Source organism: Rhinolophus ferrumequinum, chromosome 25 (assembly GCF_004115265.2).
Source record: "Rhinolophus ferrumequinum isolate MPI-CBG mRhiFer1 chromosome 25, mRhiFer1_v1.p, whole genome shotgun sequence".
Taxonomy (NCBI): domain Eukaryota; kingdom Metazoa; phylum Chordata; class Mammalia; order Chiroptera; family Rhinolophidae; genus Rhinolophus; species Rhinolophus ferrumequinum.
In genome coordinates this window covers 23,455,444-23,470,069 of record NC_046308.1, presented here as the reverse complement: position 1 = coordinate 23,470,069, position 14,626 = coordinate 23,455,444, and the positions used below count along the sequence as shown (strand labels likewise).

The 14,626-nt window shown below is 52.6% G+C and overlaps 1 protein-coding gene and 1 pseudogene across 4 annotated transcripts; one reads left to right on the top strand and one right to left on the bottom strand.

Annotated features, from left to right (window-relative positions):
• The first annotated feature begins 154 nt into the window (after window positions 1–154).
• On the top strand, window positions 155–7,992 carry LOC117017433 (mitotic-spindle organizing protein 2B). Of its 3 annotated transcripts, XM_033097624.1 has the most exons (4): window positions 155–686; window positions 904–1,052; window positions 1,934–2,113; window positions 7,732–7,992. In XM_033097624.1, exons 1-4 carry the CDS (start codon window positions 523–525, stop codon window positions 7,887–7,889), a joined length of 651 nt encoding a protein of 216 aa, XP_032953515.1. In that variant the 5' UTR covers window positions 155–522; the 3' UTR covers window positions 7,890–7,992. The 3 variants fall into 3 exon arrangements, with proteins under 3 accessions (XP_032953515.1, XP_032953514.1, XP_032953513.1); XM_033097623.1 differs by lacking the exon at window positions 1,934–2,113; XM_033097622.1 differs by lacking the exon at window positions 1,934–2,113 and having other exon boundaries at window positions 904–1,083.
• Window positions 7,993–8,872: 880 nt separating this feature from the next.
• Window positions 8,873–13,676, bottom strand: LOC117017775 (tubulin alpha-3 chain-like; annotated as a pseudogene). The gene is made up of 5 exons (XR_004422123.1): window positions 13,460–13,676; window positions 12,445–12,572; window positions 11,712–11,749; window positions 10,734–11,415; window positions 8,873–9,161 (listed from the first exon to the last, which is right to left on the bottom strand). The product of XR_004422123.1 is annotated as a tubulin alpha-3 chain-like (transcript).
• Window positions 13,677–14,626: the final 950 nt, after the last annotated feature.

Sequence of the window (14,626 nt, the reverse complement as noted above, 5' to 3'; positions counted from 1 at the left end):
TCTTTACCTCTTCAGGCTGCAACCTCAAAAGGCGCGTGCGCAAAGCGAAGCTAGGCCGGTTTGTGGAGGCCGCTTTTGTATGCGCGTGCGTAATGGGAGCATCTGCGCCCCTCACGCCCGAGCTCACGCACTGTAGCCGTAGCAAGGAGTGCGCGTGCGCGTAAGGAGAGGCCGTTAATTAGAGCCCTCCGGTCCCGCTTCAATGGGGCACCGCGGCGCGGAACAGTTACGCACTGTGCATTGCCCTTCGTCCCGCGGGCATTTATTGAGCGCACACTATATGCCAGGCCCTGCGCTGGGTGCTGCTGCTTAAGCGAGAATGATCGATGCAGCCTAGCACGGACGTTCTGATCGCCCAGAAGGGGGTCTCTTTGGCCCCGACCCGTCCCTTTCCTCCGAGAAGGGCTGCCCGGGAGGCCAAGCAGTGGCGCAGCAGGGAGAGGAACAGCTGGCGGAGCCAGTAGAGGGCACTGTGGGAGGGCCCAGCGGGGCGGGGCGCGCACCTTCCCGCCAGCCGCGCAGATGGCGGCGCCCGGCGCCGCTCCCGGGCCGGGGGCACCCCCGGGGCTGGAGGCGGCCCTGCAGAAGCTTGCGCTGCGGCGGAAGAAGGTGCTGAGCGCGGAGGAGATGGAGTTGTACGAGCTGGCGCAGGCGGCCGGCGGCGCCATGGACCCCGATGTGTTCAAGTGAGCGGTCGCGGGTGGGGGCTGCGCGCTTGTCCGACCCCCAGACACCCCTGCTCTCAGCCCCCCGCCCGGCCACCAATCAGGAAGAGCACACTGCCCTTGTCTGAACCCTCTGGGGGCCCAGAATAGAGTAGGGGTCTTGGACGTGGCCCTTCTAGTGGCCATGCCCGGCCCTGGGTCAGGAGGGCTCACTGCGCACCGCGTATATTCTCGCCAGGATCCTGGTGGACCTGCTGAAGCTGAACGTGGCGCCCCTCGCCGTCTTCCAGATGCTCAAGTCCATGTGTGCCGGGCAGAGGCTGGCAAGCGAGCCCCAGGACCCTGCGGCGGTGTCTCTGCCCACATCGAGCGTGCAGGAGACCCGAGGTCAGAGCTCTCTTCCCCTGTGGCCCAGGCGGTGAGGTGGTAGGGGACGGGAGGTGGACAGTGCCGGGCACAGCACGGGCTAGGCCCTCAGTGGCCAGCCCTTTCTGTCGGTCTTCTCCTAGGACCCACTGGGCCCATCCAAGGACTCTCCCCTTGTGCGCAGTTTGCACTTTGGCTTTGATGCTAGCCTTTAGAGAGCATGTCTAGATCAGGTAGCGGCAGAATGGGTGCCCCAGGGTGGACCAAGAAGACTAGGCCTCATCTGGAACTTTTACTGCCTCTTCCCACCTCATCACTGATGCTTTCATACCACAAACATGGGACCAAGACTACTTTGGTTCCTGTTCTCATGGCTCATGCAGTCTCCAGAGAAATACTCAGGGAGTGGGCAGGCAGAGGCCTCCCTGCAACCCCTCACCTGTATCCCACCTGCGCCCAGATCCTGCCCAATAGCCTGGCCAGCTGGGAGTCAGTGTGGCAGCCCTGGCTTCCCTAGACACTCAGAGAGCAGAGGCTCGAGTGGGAGAGCACTGGGCTGAGGCTTGAGGGGCTTCCTCACTCTCAAGGATCACGAAGGACGAGGGATGAACAGGTGCTGGTGACGAGGGTGTCATGGCAGAGCTCCCTGTGTGGTTGCTCCTGATGGCTGTTAGAAATCCTCTGAGATACAGCAGAACCTCCTGGCGGGCTCCCTGACCAGAGCACTCGGACACTCACAGACATCCTGAGAGGCAGCTCACGTTGGGGTGGCGGGCAGGCTGGCGCCTGTGGGTGGGAGAGCCAGGGCCCTGAGCACTTGCACCTCCTGTCCTGAGAGGCCGTGGGTCTCCTCACTGACCTATGCTCCGTCTGCTCTCTTTGTGTCTCTCTCTGACCTGCAGAGGCCTCCTTTCTCTCTACCAAGAACTGTAGCCCCCCTGCAAGGCCCTCCTTTTCCTCAGCCCCGCGGCCTGCGGCCTCTCCGGTTCTGCACCATGGCCCAACTGCCACGTACTCGCCTCTCTCTCCAGGGCCCCCCGGTTCCCTCCGGTTGTCTTGCTGCCTGTTCTCTCCTTTTGCAGGTTGCATTTATTGGTTTATCTCTGGGGGTTGGTGTGCTCTCTTGTTTCCATGGAAACTGCTGTGGCCCCAGAAGGCCAGAACAGCTTCAAGCTGCAAAGGCAGAGACCCTGCGGGCCAGCTCTGCCACACAGCTAAGAGACCAAGGACATGATTTAATGGTTTATTAAGAGACAACCTGCAGTACTTCTAGAATGGGGCCAATACCCTTTACCCCATGGAGGCTAACTCTGCTGGGTGAGACTTGCTCTCTCTAGAGGTGCTCCTGCCCAAGAGGACAAGAAGCCAAGGGGCAGGAAAGAGGCACATGGCATGCTGTGGAGGGCAAAGCCTTCAGGTGTGAGAAACACCCTGGCTTCTTAGATGCTGTCTCGTACCTGGATAGGCAGCCTGGAGGATAAAACCATGATTCCCCTTTCCTGCCTGGTCCCTGAGCTGGGGGTACCTTCCAGATATTTTCAGGTGTGTTGAGGCTGAGGCCCCAGTGGCAGGGGTGTGTGAGGGCCTGAGATCCCACAGGTGCTCTTGTTTCTCCCTCCGACACTCGCCTCCACACATCCCCCACCTCGCCATTCCAGGTGCACCTGAAGCTCGGTCCAGGGAGGGGGTAGGGAAGAGCCAGGGGCAGGTCAGAGTAAGGGTGCGTGGACTACAAGGCTGAGCTGAAGAATTGATGGGTGAGTTTCCAGAGGGAAGGAGAAGCTAGGAACAGAGCCCTCCTCACCTGGGAGAGTGGTACTGCTTACTCAGTGACTGGGTGCTTTCAGGCCAGCTTTCAGTGCTGGGGCATAGTGGGGCTGTGAGATGGACCCGTGCTCGGTCCAGTGAGGGAGATGGCTAGATAACTGTCGGTTGCAGAGACAGAAACTGGAGCAGTAAGTGTTAAGCAGGCTGGCGGGGCAGGGCCCTCTGTGCCAGGTGCAGAGTCAGCACTGTGAGGTGGGGTGGGGGTGGGGTTGAGAGAGGAAAGGTGAGGCAGAGATGCATGGTGTGTATCCAGGCCACTGGTGGGAGCTGGGCCTGAGCTGGAGGTTGGGCGGAGAGAGGAGAGCGGAAGTCAAGAGGTGTGCCATGGGTATGGCGCTGGTGCGCTGGCATCGGTGGGTCAGGAAGATCAGAGGGGGTTCTGAGGGAAGTGAGAACAAGAGTGGAGTGCTGGGCCGCACAGGGTCATTTTCTCCTCCAGTGCTCAGGCCTTGGGTCCTACTAGGCTGGGTAGCCAGCAGCCAGGACAAGAGGACGTGGAGGCCCCGGGGAGATGCACGGTGGGATAGAGGGCAGCCTGGGGAGGTGGTTGATGGGAAGAGTAGGAGAGGAGAGGGGCAGATGAGGGGTCTTACCAGGTGTGTGCTGCTGCCGAGAGACAGAGGCCACGTCGCAGCATCTGTTCACACCTTCCTGCCACCTCATCCATGGCAGGATGGGGGTGGAAAAAACAGAGTTGTCAGAGTAATGCAGCTGTGGGGACCACGGTGGCCTAGGATGATGATGGGGGTTTGCGGCCATTGGGAATAACTGGCCTTAGGTTTCCCACAGAATTGGAATGTGAAGATGCTCCAAGCCGTGGGCTAGAGCCCCACTCAGGCTTGACTCTGTCTGGGTTCCTGTCCCCTGGCCATCTGGGTGCCCTTTTGGGACTGTCACCAGCAAGCTGACTCATTTTGCCTCTTCCGGCAGAAAAGGGGGAAACAGCCCGAAAGCACAGAGGGGGTAATGCATAATGCTTGTCATGGGGAGGGTGTGGAGTCACTAAGGAAAAATTCAACTCAGTTGAGTGTTCTCTGTTGAAGTTTAAGGCAACTAAAGTTTTAAAAAGGTGTCGCTCTAGAACACGTACGAGTAGGTAAGTTTGGTGTGTGGAAGTCGTGAACCTCAGGCAGAACTGCACTGTCCAATATGGGAGCCCCAGCCCCCGGGCTAGTGTAAGTACATTCCACAAGCCCAGATGCCCAAGAATTGGCCCAGAAAGGGAACGTAACACCTGAATAATTTTTATATTGAGGATATGATAAAATGATAATATATTGGATATTTTTGGTTAATTAAAACATTATTTAAATTTCTTGTTTCTTTTTACTTTTTAACGTGGCTACTAGAAAATTTAAAATTACACGTGTGGCTCGCATCATATTTCTATTGGACAGCGCTGCTCCAGGACATTCACTGTAATGCTTTTCCCAAAACACCTCGTCAGGCCTGTGTGTGCTGTGCAGGGAGGGGTCACTCCCTGGGCCCGTCCACGAGGGAGCACACCTCCCAAGATGCATAGGCTAAGTTAAGGGTTAAAAGTGCACGTGTACATGTTCGTGTGGCATGTAGGTGTTTGGCATTGTCTGTATGGGTTCTGGAAGCTCTGATAAAGCCCCTCCAGTGTGCCCAGCCAGAGAGGGCAGCAGTAGTGGCTGGTGGGTGCAGACCTTCTGGTGCCTCTCCAGCAGTGGCAGTAGCCTGAAGACATTGGGGTGGCCTGTGCTGCCTGGCCCAGCTGCAGTGCACTCCTGGAGCGGGGCTGCAGTGCTTCCTTTCCCTCTTCTCATTTCTCACTCACCTGTCCTACTCCGCCCCCTCGTTCTTTTTCTTCCTCACACAACATGCATGCATTCAGTGTACACTCACCGCCAGTCACTAATACCGGGGGTGCCAAAAAAAATGTATACACATGACTTGTGTTCACCTTTTATTGTCAGTATATATTGAGTATTACAATTTTAATGCAGTTTTTTTCCTTTCTTAAAATGTGTATACATTTTTTTAGCATCCTCTGTATTTTGGCTTGGCAGCCCTGTCTGCCACAAGGGGGCACTCTGACCATGAAGGAGAAAGGCCGCTTTTGGGGACCAGCAGGAAGGGATGGGAGCAGCAGCTCCTACTGGGACTTTTTATAAATCCTTGTTCCTGACCAGCTCTGCCTGCACAGCTTGCGGGGGATGGTGAGTGGGGCTCACATGGGCCACACCAAAGGTAAATGACAGAGACGGTCCCACAGATTTGGCTGGCTCCCTCGCTTCAGGGGCTCCCTGAGTCACGGGGGAGACAGGCTGGTGTGTTTTGGGGGTTTGCTTCATTAGGGGGTCACAAAACCCTGAGGGGACACAAGTTGGTTTTAGGGGTAGTAGGAACACTGACTTTGGAAGACAATAAGCCAGACCAGTGTTTTTAATATTCAGTGATATTGTCTGTCTTTGTGCCCTCAGGAACCAGGCACATCCTCACCTCACCCTTCCTCAGCCTATGGTCGTCCTTGGTTCAGCCCCACCCTCCATTCCATGTGACCAGCTCCAAAAAGTCCTATGCTCGGTTCCCTCATGGCTGAGCTTGAGCCCGGCCGAACACAGCCGAACACAGCAGCTCTTTTCATGCAGGCCCTGCAGACCATCCTCCTGCCCCTTCCTTCTCCATGCGTAAAATGAGGAGGCCTGAATGGATTTTCCCACTAACCCCACGAGCACAGGATTGCTGAGGGTTCCACAAATTACACAGATCTGCATAATGGTCTACTTTCATTGTTAGATGGTTTTCTTAATGCCTTCTATGGCTCAAAGTCACATTGGTGTCTTATTTCCAGGGTTTATGGGCCTTGTCAGATTTTAAATACATCGTTTGCCTTTTTCTACTTTCCTCTCATCCTTGAGTTTCCAAAAGGGCCCTGGTCATTACACTGACGGGAAAGGAAAACTCACATGTGGCAGGCTAAAGAAAAGCCGGTTTCAGTCACACCCACCTCTGAGGCCTGCCCTGCCACTTGCTGTGGGTGAGCTACGTCTGATCTGTATTTCTGAGTCCTTCAGGAAATGCCCCGTGTTGAGAGTTCGTGGGGTGCCTAGGGACCCAGGATTAGGCCAGATGCTACAGAAGACTTTATTCTGTTTGGCCTGGCCTGGGGAGGTGCTTTGGCCTCAGAGGAGGGCACTAACGTGTTGGGGGATGCTGTGGGATGGCAGGGCCCATAGGGATCCTTGCCCACTGACCAGTCAGTGGGGACCATAATATTGGCATTTGTACCAAAGGAAATGTGGGTGACAGTTCTCTTTGTGTCTGTTTTTTGTGAGTCACTAGCAGTCTGAGTTGGCCCAGCTTCACCCTACCACATGCTCCTGTGTGTTCTCCCTGGGCTCTGGGTAACCTGTTACTACATGTTTGTCGAATCAAATGCATGCAACCACTGGAGTGTGAAGCCCAGGGAGGCGAGGCAGGGGAAACCTGAACTGTCGAGAGTTCCAGGCATGGCACCATTGTAACCCTCTCACCACACTGGGCAGCAAGGACCCCACTCTCTGAGGAACAACTCTCCAGAAATTCTCTTAAGAAGCATTGTTCTATCCGTGCAGGTTTCTGGGGACAATTTACTTGTCAGTATCGGAGAGCAAGAAAAGTGTCTGGTGTCCTAGAATTGTCAGGGTCTGCAGAGTCTCAAGTACAGGTGCCTCCACTTGCTCTAGAATGGGACAAATGATGAAACAAATGACTTAACAGGCCCTAAGAAACCTGGTTCTGTCTTTTCTCCAAGAACTTGTCACAGGCTATGTGACTGTGAACCTGGATGGAGGCTAGGGGTCAAGCAGGGGACCTGTACTCTGGTCAGAGTCCATAGGGCAGACCCTGGCTGAGGCAGGCCCAGAGGGGAGGGACTGAGCCAGCGGACCACCAGCCTGTTCCACCAGTGCATTCTGTTCCCTGGTACGGGGGGGTCCTCTCAGTCTTGCTGATGCTGTCAACACCCTGAGCCAAGAGAAGCTACTCCTTTGAAATAAATCTCTAGGGGGTGACCGGTTAGCTCAGTTGGTTAGAGCGTGGTGCTGGTAGCGCTAATGTTGCCAGTTCTATCCCCACATGGGCCACTGTGAGCTGCACCCTCCTTAAAAAAAATAATAGTAATTCTCTAGCCCTGGCATGGTTACAGGTCTTTCTGGTTGTCTTCACAAAAGAGAGAATAAAGTAAGCAAATTACAAATCAAGGAATAGACCAGTGGTCTCCAGAGTGTGACTACCTGGTCAAGCAGAAACTGTCAAGCAGTCAAGCCTCTGTAGTGGCCCAGGCCCGGGATCCGGGAGCGAACCTGAGGGCAAGAGGCTTGACCACCGAATGTTTGCAGAATGCTGAGGTAGATAGGAAAATGTGTGAGAGCTTCCGCAATCCAAATCCAAAAGCCTGACTTCATCTATTGATGACTCGTGCTTCCTGTGTCCCCAGTCTGATCAGTTCAGATGTGGTCAATCCAGACAGGAGGAGAGTGCCTGGGGGAGGGAGTGAGACAGCAGCCCCGCTGATACTGAGTCCTCCTGTGCTGCTGGCAGTTGGACTTGACCACGATGCTTTGTAGGGCAGGAGTCAACAAGCTGAGCTTCCCTTCCCCTAACCGACCGTCAGAACTTTCTCCTCTCGTTCCTTACATTACTTACTTCCATCCTAGGACACCCTCGAGGGCCTCTTGCACTTTACCAAGGACTTCTCTAGGCAGTCCTGAGCCTCAGGACCCTGGGCTGACATAGGATCCCTGGCTGAAAGGACTGTGACAGAAACATACTAGACATAAATGTTGCTCAAGGAACACAAATACAGCGATGGGCTGAGATTGTGGAGTTTGCCCTGGTTCCTAATGATTGTGTTGTGTCTGCTTAGGGAGAAACAAAGGCAGCAGTGCTCTCAGTGGAGGTCCGGCCCTGGCAGAACGCAGCAGCCGGGAAGGATCCAGCCAGAGGATGCCCCGACAGCCCAGTGCCACCAGGCTGCCCAAGGGGGGTGGGCCGGGGAAGAGCCCCACCCGGAGCAGTACCTGAGCCGGGCTAGGACTGGTCACGCGCGTCTGCTGTGAGCTCCACTGGCCTCCTGGCAGAGGCTGCGTGTTGTTTCCTCCAGTTGGTAATAAACCTTTTTGACAAACTGAGTGTCCATTGAAGATTTTTCCTATCACCATTTGAATATATTAAAACAAAGATTTATAATTAGTTGCGTGCTGGTCCTTGTTATGCTACAGCTGGACTAATCAAGTGACCTAAACCAGTGACTTCACCTGGACCTCATTTTCGGGTCGGAGAGAAAAATACTCATATTCCTAGGTGTTTTATGAACAGCTTTCTATATGTATTGCTTGAAGTGAAATGAGCGATGCTTTTGTTGAAACCATTCCCAGGATGGTACGGTGCAGCGGGGACGGGTTTGAGCAGAGGGGGAAACGCCGTCTTTCAAGTTACCACCAACGGTGAGGACAAAGATGAATTGTGCAGATAACCTTCTGTGGGTGATGGATGCCATTGCAGAATCCAGTAAAACCATTCCCCACCCAATGTCCTGACCTTACACGTTTGACCCACAGTTTAGGGATTCTGTGGACATCCTCCATTTCCATGGACCTTAGATTTTAAAACTCCAGTTTTAAGCTTTTGTACTTAGTCCACATGTCCAGTCAATGAAGAAGCCCCAAAACTGGCAAATTCAATTGAAAAACCTAACTCACTTTTCCTAGAATTCAGTAAATCTTTATGCTTTGAAACCTTGGATGGGAAATACTGACCTGCCCCTCCCACCCCAGGTCCTGTCATGTAAGCAATGCTCCTTACAGATGTGGGTAGTACTGCAGCCACCCAAACAGCACAGCATTTCCAGGCAGGCCCAGCAGGCTTTGGGGCCTTTTCCACTCCTAGGGGCAGATGAGCCCCACAGCAGACAGAGGTTTGATACAGAAACTTGACAAAACCAGCCAAGCTGAGGGGTGCCAGGAGAGAGCAGAAGAGAGGTACGCTCACCAGCTGTACTCTCCTATTCAGTATTCTTCCCCTTCAGCCTCTGCTTCCGTGGAATCCACGCCCGCTTTGTAATCTTTCTCAAGCTGCCATGTCTTCCCGGGCCTCAGAGAACTCCCCTTCCTCCATGCCCTCCCCCACGTACCAGTGCACAAAGGCTCGCTTTGCGTACATGAGATGGAACTTACGGTCCAGATGGGCCCGGGCCTCGGCGATGGCAGTGGTGTTGCTCAGCATGCACACCGCCCGCTGTACCTTGGCCAGGTCTCCCCCAGGGACGACAGTGGGGGGCTGGTAGTTGATGCCCACCTGCCAGAGGAGGGGAAGAAAGCAGTGAGTGAAGCTTGTGTTAAACCAGAAATTGTGGGTGCTTTCTCAGAAATGGAAGCCATGTAGTTGCCCTTTAGCGACCTGGGAGAAGGCTGGGTTCACCCTGCAGTCTCTGAACCCTTTGTGCCAGGCAAGGTGCCAGGAAAGCAGGGTGCTGGTTTCCAGACAAGGAAAGAAGTGGCCAGAGCCAGCCACTCTGGCTCAGTCCCAAGCTGCCTCAAGGGCTGTGTCATGTAATCAGCACCAGGTGACAGAACTATCTTCCTTCTGAAGGACACTGCTCTGGATTCTTCGTTCGTTACTTTCTCCATAGGCTTCAACAAGAGGGGAATTGATCTCTCTAGTGGAAGACTTTTCTACCCTCTACACAACCGTGGTGGTATTGTGGGGGAAGATCATAACCCCTGCTTTCCCACCAAGCAGTATGTACATAGGAGAGTGACAGGCACACTGCCAGAGGTCCTAGGACTGCAGCTTCCACTGCAAACAGCAGATGGTCTGTGTGTGTGTGTGCGAAGTAGGAGGGAGGGGGAGGCATTCCAGGCTTCAGAACCAGGGGTGACAGGACCCCAGATTTTGGCATCAGAATACAGGGTCAGCTATAGCCAGGATCAGCAAACTTTGTCTATAAAGGGTGAGACAGTACATATTTAGGCTGGGTGGGCCATGCCATCTCTGTCACAGTCACTCAATTATGTCTTTGTAGCACAAACGCAGCCATCATAGGCCACTGAACGTGTGTGGCTGTGTTCATGTGAAACTTTACTTACAAAATCAGGCTGCTGGTCCACCACCCATGCAGACCCCTGAACTAGAGGAAGAGAACCCAGAGAAGGAAGTCCTAGTTAAGAACCCAGGCCATCAGGCCCACCAGAAGGAGTGAGGGTCTGAGCCAGAGGAGGCGGCATGAAAAGCAAGGCTCAGGGAAGCACAGATCCCAGAGGGAAAGAATCCACAGGGTTCAATAATCAAGCACAGGGCAAATGTGAAACACGACAGCAAGGAAGGGTTGTATAAACTGGGGATCTAAGGCAAACTCAGGCTAGAATTTCTAGGCTTACCAAGTGAGAAATAAAGATGTTGCCATTTTTCTTCACAAAAAGATTCATGATCAGTTTACTTTAAATAAAACACTTCATAGGACATGTCAATTCTGTTTAATTTCTACATATCTACGGAATCAAGTGGATTTAGTGACACCCCAAATTCAAATATCCACATGAATTATGAAAATGCCAAAAAAAATCCTATTATGAGAAAATGTATCTTATTTCTAAAACCAGTCTCTATTTCCTGCACTAATTCCTCCACCCAAATGGGGACACAGACCCTTCAGAAAATTTCCTGTTCTGTTAAAAAATTCTCCCACCACAGATAAATAATGTGATGACTCAGGAAGGAATTCAAGACACCACTGAATAAATTATCACTCTGGAACACTCATTTATGACCAAGAGCCTAGCTGCCATGTATTCTCCACAAGGACAGCATCCTATCGCAGGGTCTGCTACATGCTGAACGATAAAACCACTCGACAGCACCCAGTCCTACCTTAAATCCCGTCGGGCACCAGTCCACAAACTGGATGGTGCGCTTGGTCTTGATGGTGGCAATTGCCGCGTTGACGTCTTTCGGGACCACATCTCCCCTGTACAACATGCAGCAGGCCATGTACTTGCCGTGGCGAGGGTCACACTTGACCATCTGATTGGCCGGCTCGAAGCAGGCATTGGTGATCTCGGCCACGGACAGCTGCTCGTGGTAGGCCTTCTCGGCTGAGATGACGGGCGCGTAGGTGGCCAGGGGGAAGTGGATGCGGGGGTATGGGACCAGGTTGGTCTGGAACTCCGTCAGGTCCACGTTCAGGGCCCCATCGAAGCGCAGGGAGGCCGTGATGGAGGACACGATCTGCCCAATCAGACGATTGAGGTTGGTGTACGTGGGACGCTCGATGTCCAGGTTGCGCCGACATATGTCGTAGATGGCTTCGTTGTCCACCATGAAGGCACAGTCGGAATGTTCCAGGGTCGTGTGGGTGGTCAGGATGGAGTTGTAGGGCTCCACCACGGCCGTGGATACCTGGGGGTCTGGATAGATGGCAAATTCGAGCTTGGACTTCTTGCCGTAGTCCACCGAGAGCCGCTCCATGAGCAGAGATGCAAACCCAGAGCCGGTGCCGCCCCCGAAGCTGTGGAAGATGAGGAAGCCCTGCAGCCCCGTGCACAGATCCGCCTGAGAGAAAGCAGAGACCGTGAGCAACGCCAGCAGAAGCGACCCCACCAAGCCGCTGTCACTTTTCTTTGCCTCCAAAGGAGGATACGAATTCAAATCGTCCCCAGTGAACATGCACTGCACTTTGAGGGGAGGCAAAGCAGACACTAGAGATGTATGCGTATGGATGCATGGAGCCCCACGGGACAGGAAGACCATGGAGTCGTCATTCTGGCCTGGGTTTTGCCAACATGACCTCCTGGTCCCACTCCAAGGCCTCCCTCCCATTCCAGGCTAATGCCGTCAGGAAGCCTTCCCAGTTTGCGGATGCGGTCCAGGACCAGGTCGACGATCTCCTCGCTGATGTGTTGTGAGCACCTGGAAGAGCAGTCGCCACATTTCAGTCTCTTCCTGAAAGTCAAGGGGACGTTAACCCCTCAGCAGGGCCTACGTACCTGCGTGGTACTTGTGACATGAGTGGTGGGAACAAAGTCCCGGCACACAGATTCAGGTAGAGTAACACAACTTTATTTGGGAACCAATGTCCCTCCAAAGGCCAGTGCTCTGGTAAGCACAGAAGGTTGTACAAGATAGAATAGAATTTAATAACGAACCAAGTCCCAGATCAATCGAGATGGAGAAGGTCCCTGGTCTGGGAGAGACGACTGGGCCCACGAAGGGTCCGAGGCAACCTGGTCCTACAAGGAAGAACTACGGAGAGTCCCGGAGTATCGCGGCTTGCACTTCACAGAGGGTCTTTGGAGCCAGAGCGCCCAGTCAGACCACTCATGGCCTTGCTCTGGAGGTCTGCTTTTCTTTTCTTTTCCTTGGACTTGTTTACTTCTTAGGTAATAATGAGAAGTTGTTTACTTCTTAGGTGATAACCAGAAGTTGGTTACTTCTGAGGTGATAACCAGTTGTTTTGGTGAACGTTTATCACTCAATTTTGTTATGCTCAGTTTCACACAAAAACATGTTTTTCACTTCACTCTTATCAGTCTCACATCTACTCGTAAACAACTTGTTTTGCAAACCTCAATCCAACAACAACTTTGTTTATAGTATATTTTATATGCTCTATACAAATGGCTGTGGAATAATTATTGGCTGCGTCTTCCTTCCCCGTGATCAGCTGCTCCGGGTGGAAGAGCTGCCTGTAGGTTCCTGTGCGCACTTCATCTACAAGAGGACACGTGTGCCGTGGATCTTTAAGGACTGTTGTTAACTCACCAGCATGGACACGTTTGGGGACCTTCCATTCTACCAAGCACATGCTGTTCCCTGTAGGTCAACTGCCGCAGTGTACTACACGGAGCACAGCTGCCATCTATGGCTCCGGCAGTAAACTCAACTCCCAGCACAGATACCAGCTTGACCGGTTCCCAAAGGAGGGAGCAGAGCTCTCACCCCCCGCACACAGGCAATTCTAAATATACGTATCTCTTTCACACCCAAAGGGTATAATTAAAAAAAAAACAAAAACCCTTACATACTAGACAGTCACTAGGTCAGCGCGACTTGTCAGGCAGTCCCATCAGGCACCCTACGTGGCCCAGGTCTCATAGACTTTAGGGTGACATTTTTCTGGGTGGCCAGTGACAAGTGCTGTCTTTGCAGCTCTCCTTGGAAACTACCTCAGGCGTTCAATCTGGAAGAACCCAATGCCTTTTCTCTACTTACTTTTCTATGTCTGAGATGCAGATCAAGGCTTGTGCACCCGCCTGAGAAAGTGCACAGCATTGGGGTAGGACGAGCACCCGGTGATCCTGCAGGGGGTGTATACGACCACCTGCCTGGGCCTGAGGCAGTGACCAATAAATCTGTCACTGCTCATCTTACTGCTGGAGTAGCAGTTTTTTCTGTTTGTTAGCTTTTCCTAAATCAGGAGACTGAGCCCCACATTTCAAGCACTAACCTTTCAGTTTCTCATGTAACATGGTCACGGTCACGGACACCTGTGTGTCCATCCGTCCTTTCTGCAGAGGGATTCAAGGGAGCACACGTGGGGATTTAGCGAGGCTCTCCCACCCTCCTTGGAAAGCCACCCTATGTGCCCGAGTACCTACCGACCACCGTGGGCTCCAGGTCCACAAACACTGCTCTGGGCACATGCTTGCCAGCCCCAGTCTCGCTGAAGAATGTGTTGAACGAGTCATCCCCACCACCGATGGTTTTGTCACTTAGCATTTGCCCCTTATGCTGAATTCCATGTTCCAGACAGTACAGTTCCCAGCAGGCATTGCTGATCTGGACTCCGGCCTGCCCCATGTGGACAGAAATGCGCTGTCGCTGGGAACCAGAACATAAATGTGAGACCCTCCTCATCTTCAAAGCAATCGTCACTATACTTGTATGGCCTGTACATGAGACCTGATACCATAAATTAATACAGTCATGCATCGCTTAATGACAGGGCTACGTTCTGAGAAATGCATTGTTAGGCAATTTTGTCATTATGTGAACATGATAGAGTACACTCGTACAAACATAGGTGGTCCAGCCCACTACACACCCGGGCTGGCTGGTACAGCCTATTGCTCCTAGACTGCAAACCTGTACAGCATGTTACTGTACTGAATACTGTAGGCAGTTGTAACGCAATAGTATTTGTGTATCTAAACATAGAAAAAGTACAGTAAAAATACAATATAACAGCTGAAAATTGGTACATCTGTATAGTTTATTTATCCTGCATGGAGCTTGCAGGACTGGAACTTGTGTGTGAGTGGTGAGTGACCGTGAAGGCCTAGGACGTGACTGTACACCACGTAGACTTGATAAGCACCATCCCACAAGCCCTCCCCCTGTTTCCTTCCAACAGCATCAGAAATACAACAATGAAGCTGTCAATGCTGCTCCATGACAGGGATGTGGGGTCAATTGGAAATATCCAGCAGAAACTGGCTGGGTACGGCATGGATTGCCATAATAGTGACTGTCAGGAGGGAGCGAGAGATGGCGGGAGGATCAGTACGAATAAGAAATTAAGATAGAGAGATGAGGAACATAGGGGAATGTCATAGCAATATGGTTTTAGCTATTGCATGTTGGAGCAGTGGTCAGATCAAGGAACATTGTGGTGTTCATAAAATAAAGAGGGTCTTTAACATGGAGAGGGTGTGGAACCGAAGACTCAATATTTTGAATGTGGAACTTTGTTTTGGTTCCATTGACCCTATCTAGCACAAAATGCTCTCTCTGGCATTGAATTGATGGAAGGAATAAAACTTATC